Here is a 27,117-nt window from a genome sequence, read left to right as displayed (position 1 = left end):
ACATAACGTTAACTAGCTAGCGTAGCCTTTTTCACAAATGTGACATAGTTAGCTAGTAACGTTACAATAACGTTTCTCTTTGAGCACTGTTTGCAATACGCTAGCTAGCTAGCTAACGATGAGTTAGTTATGAATAGTTATGAACCTCAACTACTTTTGCTAAAGCAAAAAGCCAACTTTAAAGTCAGCAAAGGTTTAAGAAGTAAACGTTTGTTAAGTAACCACTAACATAGGTAAGACTGGCAACAACAAAACGTGTCGAATTTGTAGCTAGCAAGCTGTCATTCGTTAGCAGCTAGCTACCTCTGGTGTTATTGTGGTTATGATTCCATAGCTAACTAACTAGCTATAGTTAGCTAAATGACATGGCTGGCTAGCTAACAACCTCATACATTATATTCACACAACAGTTAGCTAGCTAGCTATTTGACTTGACAGTTAATGTCCCCCTAATGGGGTTGACAGCTGAACATAAACCTGACAATAATGGTACAAACTCACAGTAGTAAGCCACGACAGGATCCCTCTTCTCATGTTCCTGTGCGGTTCTTAGATAGTGTTGAATGGCTTTTAGCTGTGGTGGGAGCGCCATCTCTAATAATTTCAGTAACACTAGCTAACTATGAAAGATTGATCAACATTCATAGAAATGTAGCTTGCTAACTAGCTGGCTCTCAAAAAAAGTGTTCCTCCTCGCGCAGAATTCTTCCGCTTCCTTGTTCAGCACCTTAGCGCCATCTGCAGGAACGGAGGACTATCAAAGCAAAAGGCAAAACAGCCTCATATTGACATTGACAACATATTGATTACCGTGTAGGCCTACTGCAATCCATTCCATGGTGATCTTAAAGGTTGTGAGTAGCCAACAATCTTATTATGATATGAATGTAATGAGAATCAATTAGATGTATGGCATATCTGTAGTAAATTGTCATCAAGGATCTGCATGCAGCTTATAGCTGGGTAGGGACGTTTTTCAACACCACAATGATCCACTGTGATTACACTGCATTTTGATTTTTCCCTAGACTATGCGGAGTCGCCAGAAAACACTAAAATCCGGTTTTCAGGGATACATTATCTTCAACCTAATTTTTGTTCCCCTTAATATTCAAAGTGGGAACTCTGCTCAAGCGCCTTTCTACACCTACTACATTAAGATAACTTTTCCCCAAGCAAATGCATGGGGCTATCATGAACATAGCTTCATATAGAAAAAAACTGAAACAGGGCATGCAGCAGACCTCTTATTGTAGGATTGCTTTGTCAATACAGTTTGTCAGTTCAAAAAAGCAGCAGCAGAGCACCACCTCTAATAAAAAATAAAATAATCTATCATCTCACTGATACTTTTGAGACATAAGACAGTGTTCGATCCTTACCTAAAAAGCAGCACAGACAACATACTGTAGAACAACAATGTCTAAAGATATGAGTTGGTCGTAAAATGTGCCCCTTTTATTAAACAAAGGTGAAAAGTTGTATGCATTTTTATAAAGTACATATCAGAAAGTCAAAACAGACAAACCCTAAGAAAACTTAACAATGCAACTAAACATTAGTTAAATCAAAAACATACTAAACAAATAATATGTCCTTGTGTGGTATTTCATGATGTAGGATGAATTACTTTATCAGCTAGATATTCATAGTTTCATTGAAGCCTGGAGTTTCTGATTAATAAAGATAAACCTGAAATTAGCTCAAATCAAGTTAACATCTTTTTTAAGTATACAATCCGCAGAAATTCAGACTGAGTGTAGATCGGAATTAGCTTGCTAACTAATTGATCCCACTTCCCAAAAATACTCCTCAGATTTACTGACAACCAAATGAATGTCATTGCTTCTTTTAACAGTTACCTCAGCTTATTGTACAAAATGTAAGAGGCAAACTTTAAAACCATCCATCTGTCACAAATACCAGAAAGCAGTATGCCATATTGTACCTGAGATGATACATTTAGCTGAAAATAATAACAAAGTTGGATGGATGCCTGATAATAACTTACAGATACAAAACAAAAGAGGTAATCATTTTCAGTACAGCTACAACACAGGGTTAAATCAAAAGCATTATACTACAAGCTATGAAAAGGGACTTAAAACAGTCAAATATGGGTTATCCATGCACACTGTGACCAGTGCACTTATCAGCAATTACACTTAAACCTACAGTGGTTTGCAGAACTGCATGATAAATCTGGTAGCATGGAAACCCATTTTCTTTAACTGTTAATGATATCATTCCTATATACAGTATTTCAAAACCTTAATTTACTCAAAGGAGATGTTCCAAAATCTTTCAAATTCAAACTAACTTGAGCACCTTTATATACTCTGGTTCTTCAATGAATACAAATGTTCTATTAAAGGGATACTTCGGGATTTTGACAATTAGGCCCTTTATCTACTTCCCCAGAATCCGATGAACTCGTGGATACCATTTGTATGTCTCTGTGTCCAGTATGAAGGAAGTTAGGGGTAGTTACGCGAGTCAATGCTAACTAGTGTAAGTGCATTGACTGGATGTCTGCTAGCATGCTAGCAGATACCCAGAGACTTCCAGTTACTACATTAACGCTAGTTAGCAATGGCTAGCAAAACTACCCCTAACTTCCTTCATACTGGACACAGAGACATAAAAATGGTATCCACAAGTTAATCTGACTCTGGGGAAGTACATTGCCAAAATCCCAAAGTATCCCTTTAATAATTTATTATGACCTGAAAATAATAAAGGCAAAATATTGAAATCAAATCTAAGCTTCATTAGGAGACATTTTTGCCAGCCTTTTTTCATCTGTAGGCCTAGTCCAATGCCTTAAAATGAACCCATTTTTAGCTTGTGTCGTAGGGTATTAGGATGTTACCCTTGATGACATGACATTGGCCATATGTTAAACTGGACAATTAGACAACATTATATGTCGATAGGCCCCTAAGAAGACTGCAACAATGCTAAAATACTTTTCACTGGGTACAAGTATGGATGTGGAAAATACTAGAATTTCTCATAACAGGTTTCTTTCTTACTTGGGCCAATGATTGAAAGCTGCATACGATACAACTATATCCTTAGCCTATTGACAAAAGTTTGTTTAAATCTGTGTTACTTGATTTTAACAATGGGATTATGGAAAGAAGTGTCTTTGCTTGTCAACTCCCAACAAAAAAAGCAGAGGTATGTAGTTTTTGGCCTTTGTGTGCATGTCCGACCTGGATAAGACAAACAGAAATTTGAAATATGACCTATAACTCTGTAGTAAATAACACACAGGTCATTGATTGGTCAAATAACCTAATCTCCTACAGAGTATCTCAAATATCTCAGCAACACACAGCAGCAACGTGATCACAGTGAAAGTGTACATTGCACTTAAAAATATGGTCTTTTCAAAGTGTTCCGGCACCATGCATTTGGTGACGTTGAACGTCTTTTCTAGGGCACTGGCATCACACATGTAGAGTGGGTGAACCTGGAAACCAAAGAGATGGCTCTGTAGCCAAAAAGCGATGACTTCCAGAATAATTCTTAGTAGGACAGAGATTATGTAGAAGACAGTGTATATAGGTCTCTGAAGGATTTCCTCCTGGTCAATGTTTTTACAGGCAGCATAGAGATGAAATACAGCTCCAGGGACTAGAACAGTTACCAGCTGCAATGCCCAGAATACCTGCAAGCAGAAGAACATTCTGGTTATGGTCAGGTGAGTGGAAAAACAACCTAATCTGACGATCACATTCAATAACAGCTAATCTTTGAGTCCCGTCTGTTCATTACTTTGTTATTCACATTGAATAAAAACACATCTTCGAGTCTCTCTTTTCATGACTGGAATGAATACTTTTGGATTTTCATCACATTATAAAATGTTATATCATTTGAATGGATGACATGAAAAGTGCACTAAAATCACCATGGCATAGCGTGCAAATTAGTGATCTCTGATTCTTTACCAATACCATGTATGCTGATTCTGACAGATTATAAAAGGTTACTGAATAGCTTGAAGAGATGGCCTTTTAATGTGAAATAATTAAATGCAGGAAGCTGTCTTACCTGAGGTGTTATCGGCCTAAATTGGTTGTAACAGTAGAGGTTTAACTCCCTCCTGTCTGGATCGCAGCTGAAATGGAGAGCTTCATTGCCATACACTGCAAAGCCCAGGACGCCCAGAAAGAACATCCGAACAGAGCCAAAGAACAGGGTGTGGAACTGGCCTATCACCGTTGGAGGCCTGAGCTAAAACACAAACAACACACAAACACAGAAAAAGGCTTTAAAACAGCATTTGTTTGTAAAATAAATAAATAAATGAATGTGTGAAAACTGATTGAGGAAGCATGAGTATCATTATCATTTCATTAATTACACAAACTATGAAAAAAGCTTGGAAATTGAGTAATGAAGAGATTTAACATTTGGAATGCACCATCTTCATCAACAATAGCAGATGGACCAAATATCAGATTTAAATGGGACAACTTCAAACATCCTTATAAATCAGTAATGCATGGAGTATGGCAGTAATAGGGTATCTATCTGTCATGTTTCAACAACACAAATCTATTCAGAGAGTAGGACATTTACTATATTTACACTGTTATTCAATTCTGAAACAAATACAAAAGTCTATCCACTCTATTATGCTACAGTCAGATAGATAAATAATTCAGAGAACTCACTGGGCTCAAAGTGACCACGACCATCGTCCAATATTCTATATATTCTTGGTATCACCATACTTACACATCCTTCGTAAAAGTTCTTAATGTAGTTTAAAGACATGACTTTGCTGCTATTCTCCCAGTTCAATTATTTTGTAACCCGTGGCCCTCATTGCCGATATGCTGGCATCAGGCAAAGCCCACTATAATTCTGAAGCTCCTAATGACCTTTTGCCGCTGAAAGCCCTTGTCGATGCATATTTGTCTTTTATCCGCGGTGCCTTCATCAATTTACTCACTCAGTAGAAAAAACACAACAGAAAGGGAAAACAAAGGCATGGGGCATGTGGTCGGCTCATAATCCCCATTGAACTAAGTCAGCGAAAAAACTACTTTTGTAAAACACAATGGGGGAGAGAAAACAAAATATTACAATACAATAGTGGCACTTGAGGACACGTTATTTTGAGCTTCCAACTGAACAATTTGAGATTAAAGTTGTGTTTGAAAGTTAGTTTTAGAACTACATCTAAAGAATTGGCATGTCAATTTCCACCTAATTTCATGGATGACATTTGAAATGACAATTGTAGAGAAGTGATTTAGGACCTAGTAAAAAACTTCTGACAAAATAAGAGTTAAAAACGAAATATTTAAGCTCATGTTTTATCATTTTTATCATCTTGAAATATATTAGCTCAGAATACAGTGACATATTTTATCTGACTTGAGGCACACGAAAAAGTGATGAAAATAACTTTACGCAACTTCTCCCTGTTGCGACATCGCGGTACACACCCTGCACTGGAAGTACTTCTGGAAGATCATTCACCAAATTGTCCCAGCTTCGGCGAGGGAGAGCAAACACACAGCAGCACACAAAACACTATATAATAAACAAAGGTAATAAAATGAAGTCCACACACCAACCATAATCCAGGCGGAGTGCTGTTCATTCCCCCTCTCAATCAGAGCTTGGGTCCTAAACTCATGCCACTATTGCGCTCCCTGGGAGAGACCTGCTGGAAGAGTACCATGATGGATGCGTTTCGTTTACTGAACGTGTTCTTGTGTCAGAGATCAAACAACAAACCAATAAGCAAAGCATCAGTGAGATCTGGCCTTTGTGGCCGTCAATAGAGAGCATAACGGACAGAGGCACTAATTACCTAAATAAAGCTAACACTGGTCCAGCAAACATCCAGTCAGAGGGCACGTGGTCCACACGACGCAAATGCTTAGCTGTCGCTGTCCTCATCCGTCAGCGTAAAGCCACACAGCCTACCGGAGGGACATATGGACGTTTATTATATGTGGATGATAGAAATAGACAATTTTATAATAGACTCGTTTTACATTTTAGTCATTTAGCAGACGCTCTTATCCAGAGCGACTTACAGTTAGTGAGTGCATACATACTTTTTTTATTTATCATACTGCCCCCCCGTGGGAATCGAATCCACAACCTTGGCGTTGCAAATGCCATGCTCTACTAACTGAGCTACATCCCTGCCGGCCATTCCCTCCCCTACGCTGGACGACTTGTGCGCCGCCCCATGGGTCTCCCGGTCGCGGCCGGCTACGACAGAGCCTGGATTCGAACCAGGATCTCTAGTGGCACGGCTAGCACTGCGGTGCCTTAGACCACTGCGCCACTCGGAAGTTTTGAGTAAACATAACTAGAATAGCCTACAACTGCATTAACTAGATGAGTGGTTTGAATTTGAATCCATTGTAAGCACAAACTGATAAGAGAACAACAGTAGCCTAGACCACATTGATTATGGACATTCTCAATGGCACATTGCCATTTAAGGCAGGTGTTTCTGTGATAGGATTACGCCTACGGGATTTCCAGTCTTGCCAAGTCATTAAAAACAATTTAAAATGCAACACAGCAATTCCCATTTCCATTGGCACTGTAGAATGCTCTGCATAGATGGACAGTGACGGATAGAGTTAGCATTGAATTACTTCATTCATATAAATCAGTCATGGCAAAGCACTGTGAAAATTTCATAATCGCAAATGAGATTTTCCGATTGTAATAACTTGGAAAGACTCAATTTGACTCAAATTCTCTGCAACTTTCCCACCCACACTGCTTTCCTGATGACCTATTTATTGGATTTCTCCCTCCACTCACTTCCCCTGGTGGCTGGTGACTCAAAGAACGACATCATACAGCTCCTACAGATAAGGGCTGGCTGACAATGAAACACCTGTACACCGCTCAGTTTGCACAATGAGAGGTTTCTGTTTCGAAAAATTATATTGGATTTTCCTTAGTAGACTCAAAGAACAGCTCATTCCATTTCACACATTTTTTCAAGCACAGCTTTCTCATCCTGAACGTGAAAGGGGTATTCGGTTCTTGTTTAATGAAATACAGTCTAGCCTATTCGTTTATTCAGTTTATAGTCAAATTACCACTATGAAATAGTATGTGAGTGGCCTTGACAATGCTACACATCATATGCAAAACTGGTGTGCGTTATCTTCCGTCATCGCTGCTGGATGCGTGTTGAAAAAGTACCTCCTTCTTTTGCGCGCCAGTCCGTGTAGCATCAGTCGCGCGTTTTAGCACCCCGGTCATTTCAGCACTTTGTTGGAGGGACAGCTCCCGCGCCTCAGACCTGCTTTGGCAGATGGTCAACATCCTCCGTGCCATTTTAGCAAAGTGATTATTGTACAAATCCCTGAGTAGCAATGGATGCCATTTTAGATAACTTATCTTTTACTGGACATTCTGTCTTTTATAACTTTACTGATGATTGGATACCTGATGGAAGCGAAACTATTGATTTTATTATACGATGTGTCATACCGACAGTGTATATTCTGATCATAACGATTGGGTTGTTGGGGAACATTACCTTGGTTAAGATTTTTATCACCAACAGTGCAATGAGGAGCGTCCCCAACATATTTATTTCGAGTTTGGCAGCTGGGGATCTTTTGCTTTTGGTCACGTGTGTTCCAGTGGACGCATTCAGATACTTCTTTGAGGAGTGGATCTTCGGTGTTGTGGCTTGTAAACTAATACCGGTCATTCAACTCACTTCAGTCGGAGTCTCGGTGTTCACTCTCACGGCTCTCAGCGCTGACAGGTAAGATCAAGAGTAGGTGAATGGGAAGTATTCTTGTTGCCAATGTTATTGTTATGTATACCTAATTGCAAATGTTATGGCTATTGCATGCTAACAAGATAGTAAGAATAATTAACATATGTAATTAATAATGATTCCTCAATTGTTGTGATTATGATTATTTTTATCGACAACACAAGTTTTATCATAATTAAATGCTGGGCAAATGTCACTGACAAATCTGTTGATATTTTGATTGACAAACCAAGTGTGGCCTCAGAAATGTTTAAAACGGATCAAATAGTGCACACCTGCTGGTTGTGTTGACTTCAATAAGCCTGATTTGTGTTATATTGTTTTATTCAGGAGAGACACGGTTAGAATGGCCATTTATCTTCTCTGGAAGGAGCAGCATGAATGCTGAGATTAGAAAAAAATGGCACTGTACATTTGTCAATCATTTGTCAATTCACAAGAATAAGAGTATTTTAAGTTTATTTCCAAAACATTATATCCACCCATTTTTCACATTTGTGTTTTTTCACCAGAAATGATTGCTTATGAGTACCTTCGTGTGTGTAAAATAGGACTTCATAGATTTTAGATGTGTATTAAAATAGTTGTTTTTTTGCAAAACGCTATATATCCATTGTTTAGCTGGAATGGAAGGATAATTTACTGAATATGTAACTGTGATATGTGGTTGTCTCAACTAGCTATCTTAAGACTAACTGTAAGTCGCTCTGTGTCTGCTAAATGACTAAAATGTCAAATGTAAATGTTTTACATACAGATCTCATATTACTGTATTGATTATTTTTTAAATATATTTTTATATTGATATCACAAATGTATCATTTGTACAGTTCTTTATAAAAAAAAAGTAGTTATTTGTTACATTTGACAGTGTAAAACCTAGCAGTACTACTTATTTCTCTGAGATTGAGGCGGATATATTGCGTTTTGCAAAAAAACATGTTTATTTGTCTCACAAATACCTGTCTGTCATTAAACAACTCCATGCCATGATTAGATAGAGAAAAACACACCAATCTCTTTCAGAAGTTCTTTAAACAATAAAAGCTAATTTACCAACATTTCAGAAAATTTATATATAGCGTTTTGAAAATAAGCTCTTCATGTTGTATTCCATAAAGAATGAGGGTGGCAAGCCCAGTTCAGTTGTATTCAGTTATCATCAGGCATTCAGGAGGAGTCATACAGAAGAATCTGCACAAAGCATAATTTACTGTCTTATATGATTAAAAGGGCAAGCATGCCTGAATCTTTGTTTGGGACCTTAATTTGACCTAGCCTACCCTTTCCTCTCCAACACATACCCTCACCAAGACCACTGATGCTTGGAGACATTGACCTTCTCAAGTGACCATTCTATACCCCCACAAATAACCTGTCTTCTGGTATTAGGAGCTTCTTCTTCAGCTAAAAGTTCACTAGTGTCATGAAAATTCTTGGTCTGCCTCAGGCCTGGACATCAATATGAAAGTATATATTTTTTATGATCATATTAAAGTTCATGGGATTCTCTGATATATATATATAATACCCCATTGTGCATGCCATGATAGCAGTCAAAAAATGGTACAAAGCTTTGTAATGACCCTTTCTATGACACAGAACGTAATCTAGAGCTCTATCAGTTGGAGGAAAAGTTTGGCTATGTCACTCTTCACTGGAAATGACCATGACTTTTGGCCATCTCTGTCACTAGGGGCAATTAAGTCAACCATATGGTGAGATTGCAGTCAACAGCTATTCTCTCTATGTTTTCCCTCGTCCAATTGAGCATGTAATTGTGTGATGAAGAGCAATGAAAATACGCCATTTGTATGCTTACCCGATGTGAGGGCTTTAAAGAATTGTATCTTATTAGCATTCCCCTGGGCAATGAAGTGGGATTACAGTGGATTGTTCAAGTAAATACAGACAAAAAAACATCCTTGTTTCTCTCTGGTGAGGTATCAAAGTGTCCATTTTCTGTGCTTGTCTGTTGCTGCCTGAGGCAGCGTGGTCTTAGACTATGGGGGATTTCTACAGGGGCAGAGGCTGCTGGAACAGCACAGTCAAGGGCAGTGTACAAACCTCCAACTGCCAATGGAGATTCTCCTCCAGACCAGACATTTCACCAGCACAAATATCCTTTAGAAAACGGTCAGGATGTGGAAAATCTTCTATCATTGGAGCAAAAAACCTCTTTATGCCCAATGGAGCGAACATCCTCTGTTGCACCCGCCTTTCCTATATTTTTTCCCCATTGTATAACTTGGCAGAAATTGATTATTCTGTGCACATAGCACTGAGTGTTGAATTACATGGGAGATCAGGCCAAAGTCTAACCTATAAATTAGTTTTATTGATCAGCTTGTAAATATTTGGGTTTATATCAATATTTAGATGCACTTTGGCAGCAGTGCAGAAACACATTGTTGTTTCAGTTAAATCATTATAATTTCATGTACTGACAATTATTGTAACCCATGATCTCAATCCAAGGATATAATTAATTTGGGTATGTTACGGTCAGGACATTAATTAGTTAGCTAGTGCAAACATCATGCACTCCATAGATCTCTCATGTGTGCGTGAAAGATCACCTCTAACACTCCATAAAGCTTCTATTCTGTGCCCATGGACTCAGAAATGCCTTGTCTTTGTCAAAGCCTCTTATTTTTGAAAAGAGAAAGAACGTTAATTAGATTAATTAAATATAATCACATAATTTACATTTGATTTTAGACAAAGAAATTAGAACAGTAAGGACAGCTGGTCATTTATTTCCATTTGCATGGAAAAGACTGCTTTGAATCTAATTTCATGATTAATATGAAAACGTCAGTAAAGGCTTTCCATTAACGTTAATTTTGTTCTATCTACAATAGTGCTTCACTGAGGTTGAAAAAGGTTTGGAGTCTGAAAAAGGTTTGAAGAGTCTGAAAAAGGTTTCAGGAGTATTTTATCAGTGTGTGAGTTGCAGAGAACCATCCTTAAACAATTCATGATCACAGGTTCAATCATGTCTGTCTATCACTGCCTCAGAGTGTCATGTCTGTCATGATCCTGGAGTTTCGCTCTAGCCTTTGACACCAAGATGAAGCAGCACTCAATTTTTGGTCTGGTGTTGTTGTGTTTCCAGGTACAAAGCCATAGTGAATCCTATGGACATCCAGACATCCAGTGCTGTGTTCTGGACGTGTCTGAAAGCTGTGTCCATCTGGGTGATCTCCGTCCTGCTGGCGGTGCCCGAGGCCATCTTCTCCCAGGTAGTACATATCCAGGACAAGAACGTGACCTTCACCGCCTGTGTGCCCTATCCCCTCTCCAACGAGATGCATCCCAAGATCCACTCCATCCTCATATTCCTGGTGTACTTCCTGATTCCCCTGGGGATCATCTCTGTGTACTACTACCACATCGCCAGGACGCTGGTCAAGAGTGCTCATGACATGCCTGGGGAGATCAGTGAGCACACTAAGAGACAGGTAGGTAGCAACAACAACAACAACCTGTTACTGCCTGTATATCAAATAAGTCACAAATGAGGTTTGACTGTTACAGTTGTGGTTATTTGGAAAAATGCTGGACGGCATATTAATAACATCAGGTAACTTGATGGATCCATTTTAAGTTAGGAATTTCTCATTCCATGCTTTTAGGGTACAAAGTATCTGTTGTTCGATCATACGGGTGTAGTGAGCATATGTAGGTCACATGAATCTGGGGGCTTATTACATGAAATCCAATAACCAGGTTTCCTGAAAAATACCAAAACATTATTATTTGGCTGCCATAGTGCATATTAAGCTAGAGTGCTGAACTGCATCACATGTTTTCTCGCTACACAGGATTTTTTTTCTTTTTGACATAATGTTTTAATGGGAAGAGGCTCTGGGTTTTAATGCAGACATTTCCATTTGTAGTCAAATACACCAAGTAAATATTTTAAATGTTGTGAAGGGCAAGTAGAGGACCATGTCAAGATGTATCACTGATCGTTGCATGGATACCTGATCTTTACTGTCTACGGGGGTAATAAATGATAGATCAGGGGAAGGATTAGGTAAATTATAAATGTAATCAATGATCTGGTCAGGTACATTTAATTGAGCATCCATTGACCAAAGAACTTTAAATCAGATGCTGCTTTGCTTTAATATTTCATACAAGGTTAAGAACTTCTAACTAATCATCAGACAAATGGGCTGAAATCAAGATCAGTACCCAACCCAGAGCATGAATAAACAGATGTAGTCCAAAACCAAAACCCATACCCAGCATTCAATCGCTGAGAACCTGACTCAGATCTAGACCTGAATCCAAGTCATAATATATTCAAATAGGAGCTTGTTGACACTGGCCAATGTGAGGCTGTTATCAACAATGAGCAATGCATAGTAAACAGTTTGTCTTATTCACAGCTGTGAGGCACTCCAGTTGAGGGTTCCCTAACCATCCACTCATCTACTTCTGTTAGACAATAAGAGAGCCGAGACCCAGCTATCTTCTACAGTAGATACCCAGTGAATCTGGTATAAATCTGAACGACACATGAAAATACGAGAAGCCTGGAGGATGACCGAATCATTGAACCTTCAAATGCACTTTAGCTTCTACTGTCTCTGCCTCAAAGTAATCCCTGCACTATATCTCCACTAATCAAAGTTATTGTCTCTAGATTTGTTTCTGTGCATTTGTATTTCAAATCAAATTAAACAACTTAATCATTTGGGTGAACCTTCGAAATAGAAGGACAACACAGACTATTAACGCTGTGGTTGTGTACATCTCCTATTAGACAGATCCTGGGGGAATTGGGCTGCAGAGGCTCAAGTCTCATTTAGAGGAAAACTCTGATAGCATCTGTCCCTACTGCAAGGCATTTAAAGGTATTTAACACTACTTATATGACAAGCTGCATTAGCCTGATGAAAGACGGGATAGAGAGAGAGAGAGAGAGAGAGAGAGAGAGAGAGAGAGAGAGAGAGAGAGAGAGAGAGAGAGAGAGAGAGAGAGAGAGAGAGAGAGCGAGAGATATATATTTGCAGACCCTAAACACATGATTCTGGTAAGTGTTTGAGACATAATGAAACATTATTTGTTGAATATCTATCTATCACGTCTAACAGACATGCACTTCGGAAAGACAGTTTCTATTCATGACTTTATGAAAAGCTATAATAACAGTGGTCTTAAAGGGAAACTTCACAATTTTTAAACTTCTTATTCATCATCTCCAGCACCACCCCAACATCAACATATATGAAAATTGCGTGTTTTTATGTTTTGTAGTAAAAAGATATAGCAAAATAAGTGTTTCCAATGACATCCTCTGTGTGCATCGTGTGATTTGGACCAATTGTGAGTATGCATTGCCTACTAATTGTCTACTAATGGGTTGATGATGTCATTGGAAACACTTATCTTTCTCTATATTTTTTACTACAAAACATAGAAACGCGCCATTTTCACATATGTTGATGTTGCCGTGGTGCTAGAGATGATGAATATGTTGAAAATTTTTAAAATGTCCCTTTAACTGCTGTAAAGTACATTTTCAATAAAGGCCGTAGAAAATAGGCTTTCTGACAATCATCAAAATCACTTTGGAATAGAGGATGGTCCCTACAATGGTGTTTGCAGATTTACAATTTAATATGAAAAATGACACTGTCCAGGCAGACACTGCTAGTGAATATGATTTCAGACGTGACATGTATGAATGAAAATATACAGTCCAACCATCTCCCTATGCCAGGGGCGTTATTGTGCTGTTATGATAAGCGACAATCGCGCTGGAAGGATTCATTTGGCAGGCTTTCTACACAAACGTAGGCTAACATTAACACACAAAACACAGTGACAGCATAATCAAAACAGTATTAGTTATGCCTCCTGTATTTAGAGCTATGGCCTTGGCTACAGTCTGTTAACTTTCCCTGGCACACAGTTCCATAAATAAAACTCTCCTTGTCGGCTGTAGAAGTTAATAATAGGAATAGTTTATAATTCATACCCCACACTTCTTGCAGAGACCAGCAAACACAACAGTGAATAACTTACTGTGACGTGATAATAACAATGTAGAGAATTAAACGTTTGGCTATGAAAGACTGTTGATACTGTGCCAAATCATAAGCAACATTTTACATTTTACATTTTTAGTCATTTAGCAGACGCTCTTATCCAGAGCGACTGGATCAATTAGGGTTAAGTGCCTTGCTCAAGGGAACAGCGACAGATTTTTCACCTAGTCGGCTCGGGGATTAGAACCAGCGACCTTTCGGTTACTGGCACAACATGATTTAATATTGACATCCATATCAATGGCTTTCCTGTAGACTAGCTTTACTGTCTAACCAGATAAAACAGCTTGCTATTGACTAAGATTTTAATATATTTCTGAATAAGTCCACTTCAATACAAAATACAGAGTGCTGATCAGAAGAAAAGTTGCTGACAAGTTAGTGGATTGTTAAGGTTTTGTTGAAGAACCTAAAAGGATCGTGGGCAGAGTGCCAGCATCACGTCTTGACAGCTGGCTGCCAATGAATGGCGAGCTAAATTATGACAATTGCCCAGGCTATAAAACCCACCCAGGATTGCATTTCAGAACTCAATCTCCTGCTCACCTCACTGATGGTTCAAATAGGATGACAGCAGTACTCAGAAGCTGTTATCTGTGCTATTTGTCAGCCACTCTATGGAATGAAGTGTTGATTGGAATGGACCTTCTTGTTTGACATTTCTGCTCATATGAGTTATGACAGTATAGATATCTTTGACTCTCCCGAAGAGTGCTGACTGCAGGGCACTTAAAGTACTGGTGGCTCTTGTTTGTTTGTTCATACTTGATTGGTGTCTGGTACATACTGTATTGATACTAAATGAGAATTGCCATACTACTTGTAGCCTGTCCCTGTGCACTATTATTCAAAATACAGAAGAGAGCGATTTGGAGACATTTTGCCTTCTGTATTTTGTATTCTGTAATCCTTCTGGAGGGAGGCTTTCTGTATGTTATATTCTGTAATCCTGCTGGAGGGAGGCCTTCTGTATGTTGTATTCTGAAATCCTGCTGGAGGGAGGCCTTCTGTATGTTGTATTCTGTAATCCTTCTGGAGGGAGGCCTTCTGTATGTTGAATTCTGTAATCCTGCTGGAGGGAGGCCTTCTGTATGTTGAATTCTGTAATCCTGCTGGAGGGAGGCCTTCTGTATGTTGTATTCTGTAATCCTTCTAGAGGGAGGCCTTCTGTATGTTGAATTATGTAATCCTGCTGGAGGGAGGCCTTCTGTATGTTATATTCTGTAATCCTTCTGGAGGGAGGTGTCGTGTATCTTGTCGCTGCTGGTGCTCATTGCTGTCAAACAAAGGAGTCTGCTCATATTGAACTTGGATCATAAGGTTTATTCATATCACAAGGTTTCAGCATAAGTGACGGATGTCATGACACCCGGAGAGCAGTGTCCTCGAATTGTAATGTCTGCTCTAACCCCCTCTCCCTCCAGCATATACTTATAAACAATGCAAAAATATGGGTTGCTCCCTCTGCTGTCCAATCACCTGTCTCCCCTGGGGCGTCACCCTACAAATGGCTACTTTTGAACTAGAATAAACATTATTTCAGTTCCACTTAAAAACCATTAACAAAGACATAATCCTAATACACTACATTCCCCCCTTCGAGACGAACTAAAAGTCTCGAAAACAAACAGAATAGGATTATGACAAGTAACAATTTATCTTATTGAGTATCTTTAACATTAAACCAAAAAACATTTTTCTTTAGAGTGTAAATACCTTTCTATGAAATATGAATAACTGTTTATGAAGTGTGAATACATTACTTATGAAATATTAACCAATCTTTATGGAGTGTGAGAGCGAAAAACTGTCTGGCAGCCATCTTTCCAGATATCCATCCATCAATCAAGACAGTAAAATTCTCTCACGGTCCCTCTGCCCCAGGCAACCACCTAGGTACTCCCGATGAACTCATAAATCCTTATCAATGCATTGGAAACTATGATGCAATTAAATACACATGTAAGCCCCTGCAAACAAAATACTATCCAAAATATCCACTCTAAGGCTGGTCAACCCATCGGACCCTACCGTGGACCTCTATCCCTGCCTAGACTCCCTGTCCCTAAGCATTCACGAAATAAACAAAAACATCTAAGATCCCCACATGTATTCAATAACATCAAATATCATTCTACAAAAAGTAATACCTAAGAATATGACACAAATTATGTATTACACATGCAAATATGTCTATATTTCATTGCAGACACTGGAATGTAGTTCACTACACTTCATCTCCTCCGTAGTCTCCTCTTCCAATGCATCGTTGATGATGGAATCGGAATCTTTCCACCCCTTCCTTGTTCCATCTCCTCCAGTCATTCTACTTTCATATTGTCCCTTCATATTGTCCTTGTTTGAGTATTTCAATCTCTACATTTTCCCCCAAATGCTTCTGGAAGAAAATAAAAGACCAAACAGTATCTTTTGCAAAACAACACTTTCAAATTAAACATCAATATCAACTAAGAATATAAAAATTATATATAAATGATGTATTAATCAATATAAATGATAGAATAATGAAATAGGATAATGTGATTCATTCATACACTTCCCCCCTTTGATTCATAACATAATACTAAAATCACACTAATATTGAATTTTTTTTGAAAAATGATCAAATATTCAAAAAGGATATTTATCATCAATACTCCATCCAGTCCCACTTGTCCCTCTTCATCCAGATCAGGAACAGTCAACAACGGCATCTGAGTGTTGTCTCCAGGCATCACTACTCCAACCTATCTCAATATCATAGCTTTCTAAAAGGTCAGTAACAAATTACAAACATCACACACAGTGCTATCAAAACTGCCATTAAAATCTAATCCATCACTGCTCCTACTGGGCCTAACTGATCTTGCAACCAAGTCTTTGCTGACCATCCAGCTCCTTCAGATCTACCAAACGCATCCCTTATATATTTCAACGCATAGTGATACTATCTGAACTATCTGGAATCAAAGTATAGCTAATATTATCAATATGATCTGCCAAAAATGTTACACCATACCATGGAAAAAGTCCCCCCTTCTCTCTTAGACTTATCCTCCAATGATAGGCTTCAAGACTATGACATGTCGCCATGTCCCTTTTTACCCTACTTCCAAACCTAGATTCAGATTTATCTGTGTCCGGTGCTACCCCTCTTTTAATGGTAGAAACCTCATATGGAAGCTTCAATGTTGACATGTAACAACATCCTATCCATCCATAGGGTAAGAATATATACGCTTTATCACCACAAACCCTCCAAATATCTCTAAAATTTCCAATAGTCACATTGTCAGGCGAAAGCTAATCTTTCACCATCAAAGTCCTGCTCTTCTTACTAACTGGAACATAAAAAGTAACATTATATTTCTCATTACTACCCTTAAGGTCATGCATACCCAAAGTTATCATATAATCATCACAATCTGATATTCCCATAAACATACCCCTTACATCATATGTTTTATTAGAACAAAAACAACTTTTAGCCCTCACTGGTTTCACCTCCAATGCTTCAGGGTTCGCTGTTACCTGATTTTCCTTCCCATCTAACAAATTCACATAAGTTAATTCACTTAACCCAATAACAATTAAACCTAGGCTTAAACAAATGTTTTGACAACGACATTATTTTATCTGTTACTGATTGTTGCTGATACAACAGTCATGACAAAGCATAAGATTGACACATACTCGATAGAGGTTGAGCGACCGTCTCTAAAATGTTTGGTGCTGGAATTCTCAACAGACATGGACCCTCAAGATTCCTCACTGATCTTACAGAATGAGCTAGCTGCTGGAACCAAAGATTCCTACCTGCCCCTCCATCTTTAATTTTCACAACAGAAGAATCAAACCCATAAGCCTCCCATTTAGTTTCTCTCTTCCCTAACGAGCGGTACTGATCAGATACCTCTCCTTGTCTGTCATTAAAATCAAAGACCTCATCCTGTACCTCCATGATAGTATCCTTCACTATTTCAGATGAATCTATATTCTTCTCTACCACCATCTGCTCTCCTATTTTAACCCTATCCTTACTATCATTGACAGCACTCTCTATCCGTACCATAAACCCCTGAGTCCTTCTTGCTACCCCCTTTAATTTCAGAAAAGTTGTTGTCGGTGTCGGTGTCATACTTCCTACATTTGTTATTGCCGTCGCATCATTAATCCCTTCCAAAGTTACCATTAAAGTAGTTGATTTAGTTGATGTATTAACACCCTTAACTACTTCTAGTGGGAAAGCTACCAATATCCTCTGTGTATTATTTACTGTTGGAGTGACTACTGTAATATACTTCTCCTGAACTCCTTCGGTGACTGTGGAAGCTTCAACAGATTTCAAATCTTCCATTATAAGCGTCACTTTACGAATTACATAGCCTTTTAACCAATAATTCTTAACCGGAACAAATTTTAATGCTTGCACTAGATAAGTACACATATATTCTCCCTGATCTTTCTCTGTAACATTACACAAAATAAATGAACAATCACTCATAACCCTCTTCCACTTCATATCGTTGTACAAACTATACCTCCTTTGACTAGGTGCAACAGCTTCTACTTCTGGTCCTGATAACAATACTTCTTCTCCGTAATTATCTCTCCATGTGGGAGGAACGTCCCCATCCTAACCCTAATAACAGTATTTTTCCCCCTAAAATTGGTGCTGGAGCTATTGGTTCCCTTATAATCAAATGCGATATATTTATGGCTTTAATAACTATCAATGTTGAAAGAGTTAAATTGCTTCTCACTGTTGTTTTAATATACTGAAGTGTTAATGTCATTGTTGTTACTTCATCTATTTTCCCTAAGACTTTTAACTCCTTACTTGTATTTCCCTCTATCACCACTAGTGTCACTTTTTTTTAGCTCTCAGTCCTACCTCTAATCCCTGACTTTCAAACTTTTGATTATAACAAAATACACCTATAATTACCTTGATCTCCCTGCTGGGAACTGTAAATATAGATACTCAATCACCCTCAATCTTCTCTTATCATTCAGCAACGCATACTTTCTCAATGCATCTGCTCCTAACAGATCTAAACTCCTACCATATCTATCTTCCCACTAAACTCTAAAATGTCCTTCACCACTGTTCTCTCTCTCTTACTACTAACTAACATTGAAACTTAGCTTACTCTCCTAGTTTTTCTTAACTTTTTAATCTAATCTTTTCTCCTAACCTTTAAAAACCTTTTCCACTGATTTATTCACAAAATCCCTTTACCACCAAATTTTTAGAATATGTGATCGGGAAGTCCCCACCTGCTTCTGACTTCTTTACACACAGACTTGGCAAACGACTAAACACCTTTTAGCCTAGTTTGAAATCTCTTGGTGTAGGAATGTAACCAAGAATAACAGTCACCCCTTTTAACTTTATTCTTCCAGACAGATTGTCTAATAGGCAGTCTAATAGATTATCATCCTTCCTATGATGTTATCTTTTCAAGCGAATATGATTCCCAAAAACCCTATTCTTTTAAAATCTTCTACCAGACAGCCGTCTAGTGTACATCTTATTGTACAGTTCAATTTACACCATGCATCTCTTTCCAACAATGCAATAGGTATATGTTCTAATATTAGTATGTCTATTTTAATTTCTCCTTGATTTTTTATACCAGAGCTCAATTGGTTCCTTAAGAGTAATTAGCTGTTTTACTACCTCAAATCCCTATCCTAATTAGTTAATTTTACACCTCTGTTGTTTCCTCCTGGCGCATTGCACTCACAGGTAAAGTAACCAACCTGTCCACAATTATAACACTCTTCTGAAAGTTGCTGGAAGTGTAGCTGAAATCTTCCTCCTCCTTCTAAGCCTTCTCGTCCTCTTCCTTCTTGATCCTGTTCTTTCTTGTTGTTGACATATCAGGATTCTTCAACAGCTTATATTCTAAGTTCTGTCCCCGAAATATCCTCTTCCATCATCTTCTTACTAGTGGCCTTTTCCCTTGGCCTCACTGTATTCTTCTCTTAGTTTCCAGACATCTCGGTTTTTCTTACTTCTGGAGTTTTGGATTCATCTTTCTGGTCGTTTCTGCTTGTCCTCTATCTATTATTCGTTCATCTTCATCTCTGATGCAATAATCACCCTCCTGGATGATCACTGGAAGCTGAGGATAAACATCCCTAAGCTCTACTTCCTTCTCATAAGGTGGGTGTCTTTTTGCTGAATCCGTATGTGAGAAAGGTGTACTAACTTCTGCCATTAGTTTTTCTGTCACCTTCTCTTCCTTTAGCCTTTTCTCTATACCTTTGTTTATCTTATCGCTGGAATCTTTTATCAGTTTTTGTTCGAGAATGAAGGGCAACTTTTGTTTCATTTGCCGGATAACCTAGCAATACTTTAGTTAAAGGATTACTATTTTGTACTATATCAACAGGTGTAATTACCTTCATAGCCTTGCTGTCCTTTCTCCCCATTGTAACAACCCTTTTATATTCCTTTATTGTGAATTATTTTATTTTAGACTATATAGCCTATGGCTTCCCCCCTTTAATTATTGATATAAAAAATTTAAATTGATTTTTTTTATATATTCATATTTTTGTTGATTGATTAAAACATTGTTTTTTTTAAATCAATCAACAAAAATATGAATATAAAAAAAAAATCAATTAAAATTTTTATTCAAAAAATATTTTTAATTAAAAATTTTTTTTTAAAAAAAATCAATTAAAAATTAGGAATAATTAAAACCACTTTTTTATTTCTATATCCTATCTTACCCATTTATCAATTAGTGGCTATCTTACCACAACCCATCAGGAAAGTAAATGCCAGTAGTCAACTTCAGACTACAATACCCATAAACCCCCTTGCTTTATAAGCACCCAATTATTTTAATTTTACAGAATAATGTCAGTCCTCGATTCCCAACACAACTGTAATCAACCCAAGTGATGCACAGAAACTCCCAAATACAAATTTTATTCAAATGATCAGTCTGTTGCCAAGCCTCTGTGAAATTGTCATAACATCAAATATCCTGTAGATCCTGTCGTGTCACGTGATGTATACGTCAGCACTTCCTGTATCTCTTCCTCTTTCTCTCCTCTCGTTCCTCTCATATGACAAAAGAACAGAGACACAGAAAAATATTTTAGTAGTTTATGCAATCACTGAGTTACTTCTAGCATTCAATATTCCTTCGTTCACATTCACTCTAAGAATCAACTCAGGAATAAATATAGATAGCTCAATAACATTTTTATTTTATTTTAATCCGTCATTTTATTTTATTTATTTTAATTAGTCAACATATATCTCTCTCATTTATCAATTTAATAGGTCACAAAACCAGTTTCATCTTTAACCAACAGCCGATGTAACAACTAGAAGATTCCATTCGTGTTAAAATCTCTCCTCTTTGTTCCCTCGTCTGTGTCTCTGTCTCCCCCTGCAGTGTAACAGAAGTATGACCCATTTACCCAAAATTCCCCTTGTTGTAGTTTTAGTAAACAACGTGTTGTAGTTTAGTACCGTAAAACAAACGTGTCATAATCTAGTGCCGTAAACTCCCCCGTTTTGTAGTGTAGTGTCGTAAAATTAAACGCATGCACAAATACATTTAACAATACGATTTCTAGACAATAGAACGTTAGCATTTTGCCACAGCCCCTCTCTTTTACCCCTTATAGTCAAACAATAACACTTAACAGAGCTCACAATCGCATAGAACCTGAATTCTACACACACAAACATAATTTAAGAGGCTTTATTCCATCGCAATGGCCCTCTAAGGTCACACGTTAGCATGTAGCACGCAACACAATTAGCATTAGCATTTATCATTAGCATTTATCATTAGCATTTAGCATTAGCCTTTATGTACAATGTGGCATGAAACACAATCAGCATTTAGCATTAGCATTTAGCATTAGCATTTATCATGTGGCGTGCAACATGTAACAATAACCTGCATTATGCCTAAATTATTTTTCCTTTACCGCTAACTTTATGCTGCCGTGAGTTCATGGATATCCTATGAGAGGTTACATCAAACAACATGCTTCGTCAACCACCCGCTGAGCGGTAACATCAATAGAATGTATATTCCAAAACACGTGTTCCCAGAACACATCTAATCACACCGAATGCGTTATTAGGATTTATGGCCCATCCTATGATGGCCTTGTTTCGAGGTCTTATCAGATTCACAATGCCCTAATTGTGTATACGTATATCTGCCTTTAATATCTGCCCTATTATTTGCGCCGTTTACCAATGCAACCAAATTTTTGAATAATTATTACAGACCCTTAGTCGACAGCAATAACACCACATCAGCACAAACCCAAGTAATTTTCACGGTACACCCTTCAATGCCCTCTCATAAGCCAGCGGAACAACTAATGCCCAAATTTTGTGAGAAATCTCACCTTAGCCGGCTTGAGCGGTAGTCACCTCGCGACTCAGGAATGGGACAAAGAACGATGCATACAGATCCCGGACGAGCCCCCATTTGTCGTGTATCTTGTCGCTGCTGGTGCTCATTGCTGTCAAACAAAAGAGTCTTCTCATACTGAATTTGGATCATAAGGTTTATTCATATCACAAGGTTTCAACATAAGTGACGGATGTCATGACACCCGGAGAGCAGTGTCCTCGAATTGTAATGTCTGCTCTAACCCCCTCTCCCTCCAGCATATACTTATAAACAATGCAAAAATATGGGTTGCTCCCTCTGCTGTCCAATCACCTGTCTCCCCTGGGGCGTCACCCTACAAATGGCTACTTTTGAACTAGAATAAACATTATTTCAGTTCCACTTAAAAACCATTAACAAAGACATAATCCTAATACACTACAGAGGCCTTCTGTATGTTGTATTCTGTAATCCTGCTGGAGGGAGGCCTTATGTATGTTGTATTCTGTAATCCTGCTGGAGGGAGGCCTTCTGTATGTTATATTCTGTAATCCTTCTGGAGGGAGGCCTTCTGTATGTTGTATTCGGTAATCCTGCTGGAGGGAGGCCTTCTGTATGTTATATTCTGTAATCCTTCTAGAGGGAGGCCTTCTTTATTTTGTATTCTGTAATCCTTCTGGAAGATTGACAGGGCTTTATGTTGTATATTATGTATTTTCAAACACTACAAATATTTTTATTCTTTTTCCAAGATGGAGACGAGAAAACGGCTTGCCAAAATTGTTCTGGTTTTCGTGGGCCTCTTCGCTCTCTGCTGGTTCCCCAACCATGTATTGTACATGTACCGCTCCTTCAACTACCATCAGATCGACTCGTCCCTGACCCACCTCATCATCACCCTGCTAGCCCGGGTGCTAAGTTTCTCCAGCTCCTGTGTCAACCCGTTTGCCCTCTACCTGCTGAGTGAGAGCTTCCGCAGGCACTTCAATAGCTCACTGCACTGCAAGAGGAAGCCCCACCACGAGCGCAACACCAGCTACCTGCAGAGCACCTCAGCCATAAGAATGACCTCCATCAAGAAGACCACCCCTACTGTCATCAATGGACATGGCAACAGGCAGGAGGTCTCTCTGTAGGTTTAGGACGTCACATGCTGATGTGTAAGTGGTGGGAGTGGCACCAAAAAATAAGATATGTGCAAAACTTTACAAGGTGGACTATTCTGAAAAGGACATGCATGTGTGCTCAACAAAAAATGCTTGGCTTGAAGCCGCCTTGTCTATACATTCCCCACAATGCTACATATTGCTGCAGATGAGATGGTCACATATGAACTGAATGTATTGAACTGAACATGTTAGCCAACAAATCTGTCGTAAATACCTGTATCCACAATATTCCACTTTTCATGTTTTTTGTCAATCTGATGCATGTTTCACTTTACATAGTTTGTATAGATCTACTGTATACTGTCTGTGACACATACTGCCCAAACTCCAAACCCAAAGAGCAGACACTTGTTTTCACGACAGGAAATCTGTCCATGCACTTAAAAGCAACATTATAATGGCTCCCAAGGGGGCACAGGAGTGAAGGGTAATTTCAACAAAAATCATAATGTCACTTTAAGTAATTATTTTCCTCAAACATCTGCCTGAAAGTGGATAGAAGTGCCAAAGCAGACAGAGGGGGCCGCGAGAAATTTACGCTGGAAATGAAACCAACATTTACCAAGTGTTGATGGGAACCTGTATTTCACTATTGCAGGACAGAGAGATGATAAACACCATTCGAATTTGGTCATGGGGTATATATTCACTTTGATAATGCCATTTGCTGTGTTATGTTTTAATGTTTATCTTCAGATGCTCAATGTGACATGAATGTTTGCTGTTTTGTTAAGTAAAACGTGTCCCAGTATGTTGAACTGCAAATGCTACATAGCTTCATTGAACATGTAAAGGAATAATCTCTAAGAAGTATGCTTTCTGAACATGATTAATCAAACTCAATTATAGTTAATTACATTTAAAGACATGCTTCGGTACTTTGGCAACTAGTAAGTCTTTTTTTTACCTCCCGCTTTGGGCTGGATGCGTCAATGTGTAGTTCATACATGCATAATCTATGAGCAGAAGTACTGTCTGAACTCAATAAACCAAAATCCCTAGTTTGAAAGCGACTGTTTTCTGGAAGCTGTGAGGTGCCATTTTCCTACATTTACCCCCCACGTGGGCAAGCCCCCTAGCAATTCGAGTTTCTGTCAATGACTTTCAGCCCCTTGCCATTTGAGTGATAGTTAGCAACACGAAGACACAGTAGAGCGAGAGAAAGAGAGCAATGACGTGGTGCACGTATCTGCACATTTGTAACAGAGTTTGCAAAATTCGGGGACCACTTTTGGCTCGTGGGTGCTACTTTCAGAACTACTGGCTAAAAAGTATACAAAAGTACCAGAGAATATCTTTAATTACACTTATCAATCAGGAGATCATGATTACTGGATTAAACCAACTAAGTGGAAAAAGATTAGAATTGGGATGCCTAAATGCAGCCTTAGTGACATGTCCTGATACACTGATCTCAAGTGTTAAGTCAACAGGTCCCTCACTGGAAAAGAGATCTGTGTCCGTAACCACAGAGAAAAGTCAATGGCTGAATCTACAGCTATTTACTATCGTCTGTCCCCTTTTCAGCGTCATGGAAATATATTTATGTTATTCTACCACAGTTCTCGCTTCCTTAATGTTTTGTGATACCTTGAAACACTATATACAATGTACAATGAAAAATGCATTTGTGTTGGAAACTCTTCATCATATGAAGGATGTCGCCGCCACCAATACAATGTGATACTACGCCCACCTCCTAATTTCTGTGGATTTGCAATGTTTGTTGAATTGGAACGGGATCATCCAAGGCTCCTGCTGTGTGTCTGTGTGATAATATATCCACAGCATGTAATACCATCACAACAAATGTTATGTCATGTTAACTGTGCCAGATGAAATTGTCTGTGAACAATTGTAATGTTATATGTATGCTTTCATTCAAATTTGTTCTGCTTATGAATAACATATTATTTATGGTATATTGATCTTTGACATGCAAATTTATTTACTTTGTGTTGCTATTACATTATTACACATATTATAAATGTGATATAATTAATAAATTCTACTCACAAGCTTTAGCCTGTTGGATCTGTGGTATGCACCTACATGTGGTATGTCCATGGATGTTTGTCTGTATGCATATTTCACATTCCTCCCCAACATGCATTAGTCTTATTTATTCAGGACCATGCCAATGATAAGGTGAGCAACCTGTCTTTATTAATTTCAGAGAGTGCATGCAGTCAGACAAGACAGACACAGCAGAGATAATGGATCTGTTGTAAATAAAACATCCTTTTTAAAGAGGGCTTTATCTCCATCTACCAGGCCTGATTTGGTTTGAAATCCCTGCGGTTTCATTTCCTTAACCGATTTCTGAATAGGGTGACTCACAGCGCAAACACGGTGGGCTTATAGCCATAGGAGCTGGGAGGTCGATGTCCCTATACATTAATATACTGTATGTATGCACTGATAGAAGTAGAGGGAGATGTATAGAAACCTCTAGTCTCGCGTTGCCATACCTCCAAAATCAAGTCGTTGTCAGGCCTCCCTTGGAAGTCTGGAGAATTTTGTATTGCAAAAACGTTTTGAATGTTCCGCTGGCTGCCAGTTGCAAGATTTTGATTGGATGTTACATTTCAAGAACCCTCCCCCCACATGCCGTTGGGGCTAGGTCAGTGCTATCTGGGATCATTGGGACGTCCCTACTCTAAATCGTACCGTTACCCTTACCCTAACCTTAACCCTTACCTAACCCTAACCTTAATCCTTACCTTAACCATTTTAAATGTCAACTTCAATGGGGTAATGTCAGAGTTGGGACGTCCCAAGGATTCCGGATAGCATGAACCGTTGGTGCTACGTGTTATGTTCGTCACTGTTTTCAGACTATGAAGGACACATTTTGCCGAGAGATGTTCCGATGCTAGTTTGCAACATTGCAGAAAATTGGAAAAAAAAACATGAGGAAAAACTTAATTCTGTTTTGCCAGAAGTGTGCTCTATGCACAAAATTGACACACATCAACATCATTTGATGGGGTTTTAATCGGCGATTTCCCGGTCATTTTCATGCACAGTTGCACTTCCGACACTATTCTAATGAGCACTTTAGAGCCCCACGATGGCGGTGTCATAATACCCATAAAACCTAGCGGTCAAACAGGGAAATGGTTCCAATTGTTTTATCACCATTCATTTTTCCAATAGGTACTTAAAACACTTAAAATAAGGGCTGTGTTTAGTGTAGGCTTACCCTGGCGTGACGTTTTGATAACTATGTAAATCTCTCTTGGACAAGGTGACTTTATCAGTATATTCGGCTCTATTTACTCTCAGATTCGAAAATGCTAATAAGCATCAAAGTAGACATCATGCAAGACTACAAATAATAATTAATAATAATAAGTCATTTAGCAGACGCTCTTATCCAGAGCGACTTACAGGAGCAATTAGGGTTAAGTGCCTTGCTCAAGGGCACATCGACAGATTTTTCACCTAGTCGGCTCGGGGATTAGAACCAGCGACCTTTCGGTTACTGGCACAACGCTCTTAACCACTAAGCTACCTGCCGCCCTATCCCTGCAGGCTCCTGCATGTCATCTCTAGCTGATACCTTTGCTAACAGGTATTGTGTCAATTTAAAACTTGCTCAAGACAGTTCACAGAATTGTCAATTATTATTTTTTTCGCCAATTTATTAATTACTAAATTTAGCTAACAATAGATAGCTAATCCAGAGATTCTTACCT

The 27,117-nt window shown here is 38.5% G+C and overlaps 3 protein-coding genes across 7 annotated transcripts in view; 1 reads left to right on the top strand and 2 right to left on the bottom strand.

The window, feature by feature from the left end:
• Positions 1–710, bottom strand: part of LOC121552922 (vacuolar protein sorting-associated protein VTA1 homolog) — a 48,579-nt gene extending 47,869 nt beyond the window's left edge. Inside the window, exon 1 of one of the 2 annotated variants that reach the window (XM_041866029.2) lies at positions 502–710. In XM_041866029.2, coding sequence (XP_041721963.2) covers positions 502–592 — 91 coding nt within the window. In that variant the 5' untranslated portion in view covers positions 593–710. The remainder of the gene's footprint in view (positions 1–501) is intronic. The other variant, XM_041866028.2, reaches the window with a different exon arrangement.
• Positions 711–1,444: 734 nt separating this feature from the next.
• Positions 1,445–5,919, bottom strand: LOC121552242 (gap junction epsilon-1 protein). Of its 4 annotated transcripts, none has more exons than XM_041865005.1 (4): positions 5,840–5,919; positions 5,597–5,689; positions 4,063–4,245; positions 1,445–3,676 (listed from the first exon to the last, which is right to left on the bottom strand). In XM_041865005.1, the coding sequence occupies exons 2-4, from the start codon at positions 5,624–5,626 to the stop codon at positions 3,281–3,283; spliced, it is 609 nt and encodes a 202-aa protein (XP_041720939.1). In that variant the 5' UTR covers positions 5,627–5,689; positions 5,840–5,919; the 3' UTR covers positions 1,445–3,280. The 4 variants fall into 4 exon arrangements, with proteins under 4 accessions (XP_041720939.1, XP_041720938.1, XP_041720940.1 ...); XM_041865004.1 differs by having other exon boundaries at positions 5,597–5,692; positions 5,840–5,917; XM_041865006.1 differs by lacking the exons at positions 5,597–5,689; positions 5,840–5,919 and adding an exon at positions 4,689–4,928.
• Positions 5,920–7,293: 1,374 nt separating this feature from the next.
• LOC121552885 (neuromedin-B receptor-like) lies at positions 7,294–25,350 on the top strand. Its single transcript, XM_041865979.2, has 3 exons — positions 7,294–7,780; positions 10,914–11,259; positions 23,000–25,350. Exons 1-3 carry the CDS (start codon positions 7,380–7,382, stop codon positions 23,381–23,383), a joined length of 1,131 nt encoding a protein of 376 aa, XP_041721913.1. The 5' UTR covers positions 7,294–7,379; the 3' UTR covers positions 23,384–25,350.
• Positions 25,351–27,117: the final 1,767 nt, after the last annotated feature.

This window comes from Coregonus clupeaformis, chromosome 36 (genome assembly GCF_020615455.1).
Source record: "Coregonus clupeaformis isolate EN_2021a chromosome 36, ASM2061545v1, whole genome shotgun sequence".
Lineage (NCBI taxonomy): Eukaryota > Metazoa > Chordata > Actinopteri > Salmoniformes > Salmonidae > Coregonus > Coregonus clupeaformis.
This window is presented reverse-complemented; position numbering and strand designations above follow the sequence as displayed.

Excerpts from the sequence above, each read along its gene's own strand:
- LOC121552242 (XM_041865003.1), bottom strand. The coding sequence starts at position 4,791 with ATGTCTTTAAACTACATTAAGAACTTTTACGAAGGATGT. Across the intron at positions 4,246-4,752 it reads AGAACTTTTACGAAGGATGT|CTCAGGCCTCCAACGGTGAT; the intron begins GTAAGTATGGTG and ends TTTGTGTTTTAG. Across the intron at positions 3,677-4,062 it reads TTAGGCCGATAACACCTCAG|GTATTCTGGGCATTGCAGCT; the intron begins GTAAGACAGCTT and ends TTCTGCTTGCAG.
- LOC121552885 (XM_041865979.2), top strand. The coding sequence starts at position 7,380 with ATGGATGCCATTTTAGATAACTTATCTTTTACTGGACATTCTGTCTTT. Across the intron at positions 7,781-10,913 it reads ACGGCTCTCAGCGCTGACAG|GTACAAAGCCATAGTGAATC; the intron begins GTAAGATCAAGA and ends TTGTGTTTCCAG. Across the intron at positions 11,260-22,999 it reads GTGAGCACACTAAGAGACAG|ATGGAGACGAGAAAACGGCT; the intron begins GTAGGTAGCAAC and ends TCTTTTTCCAAG.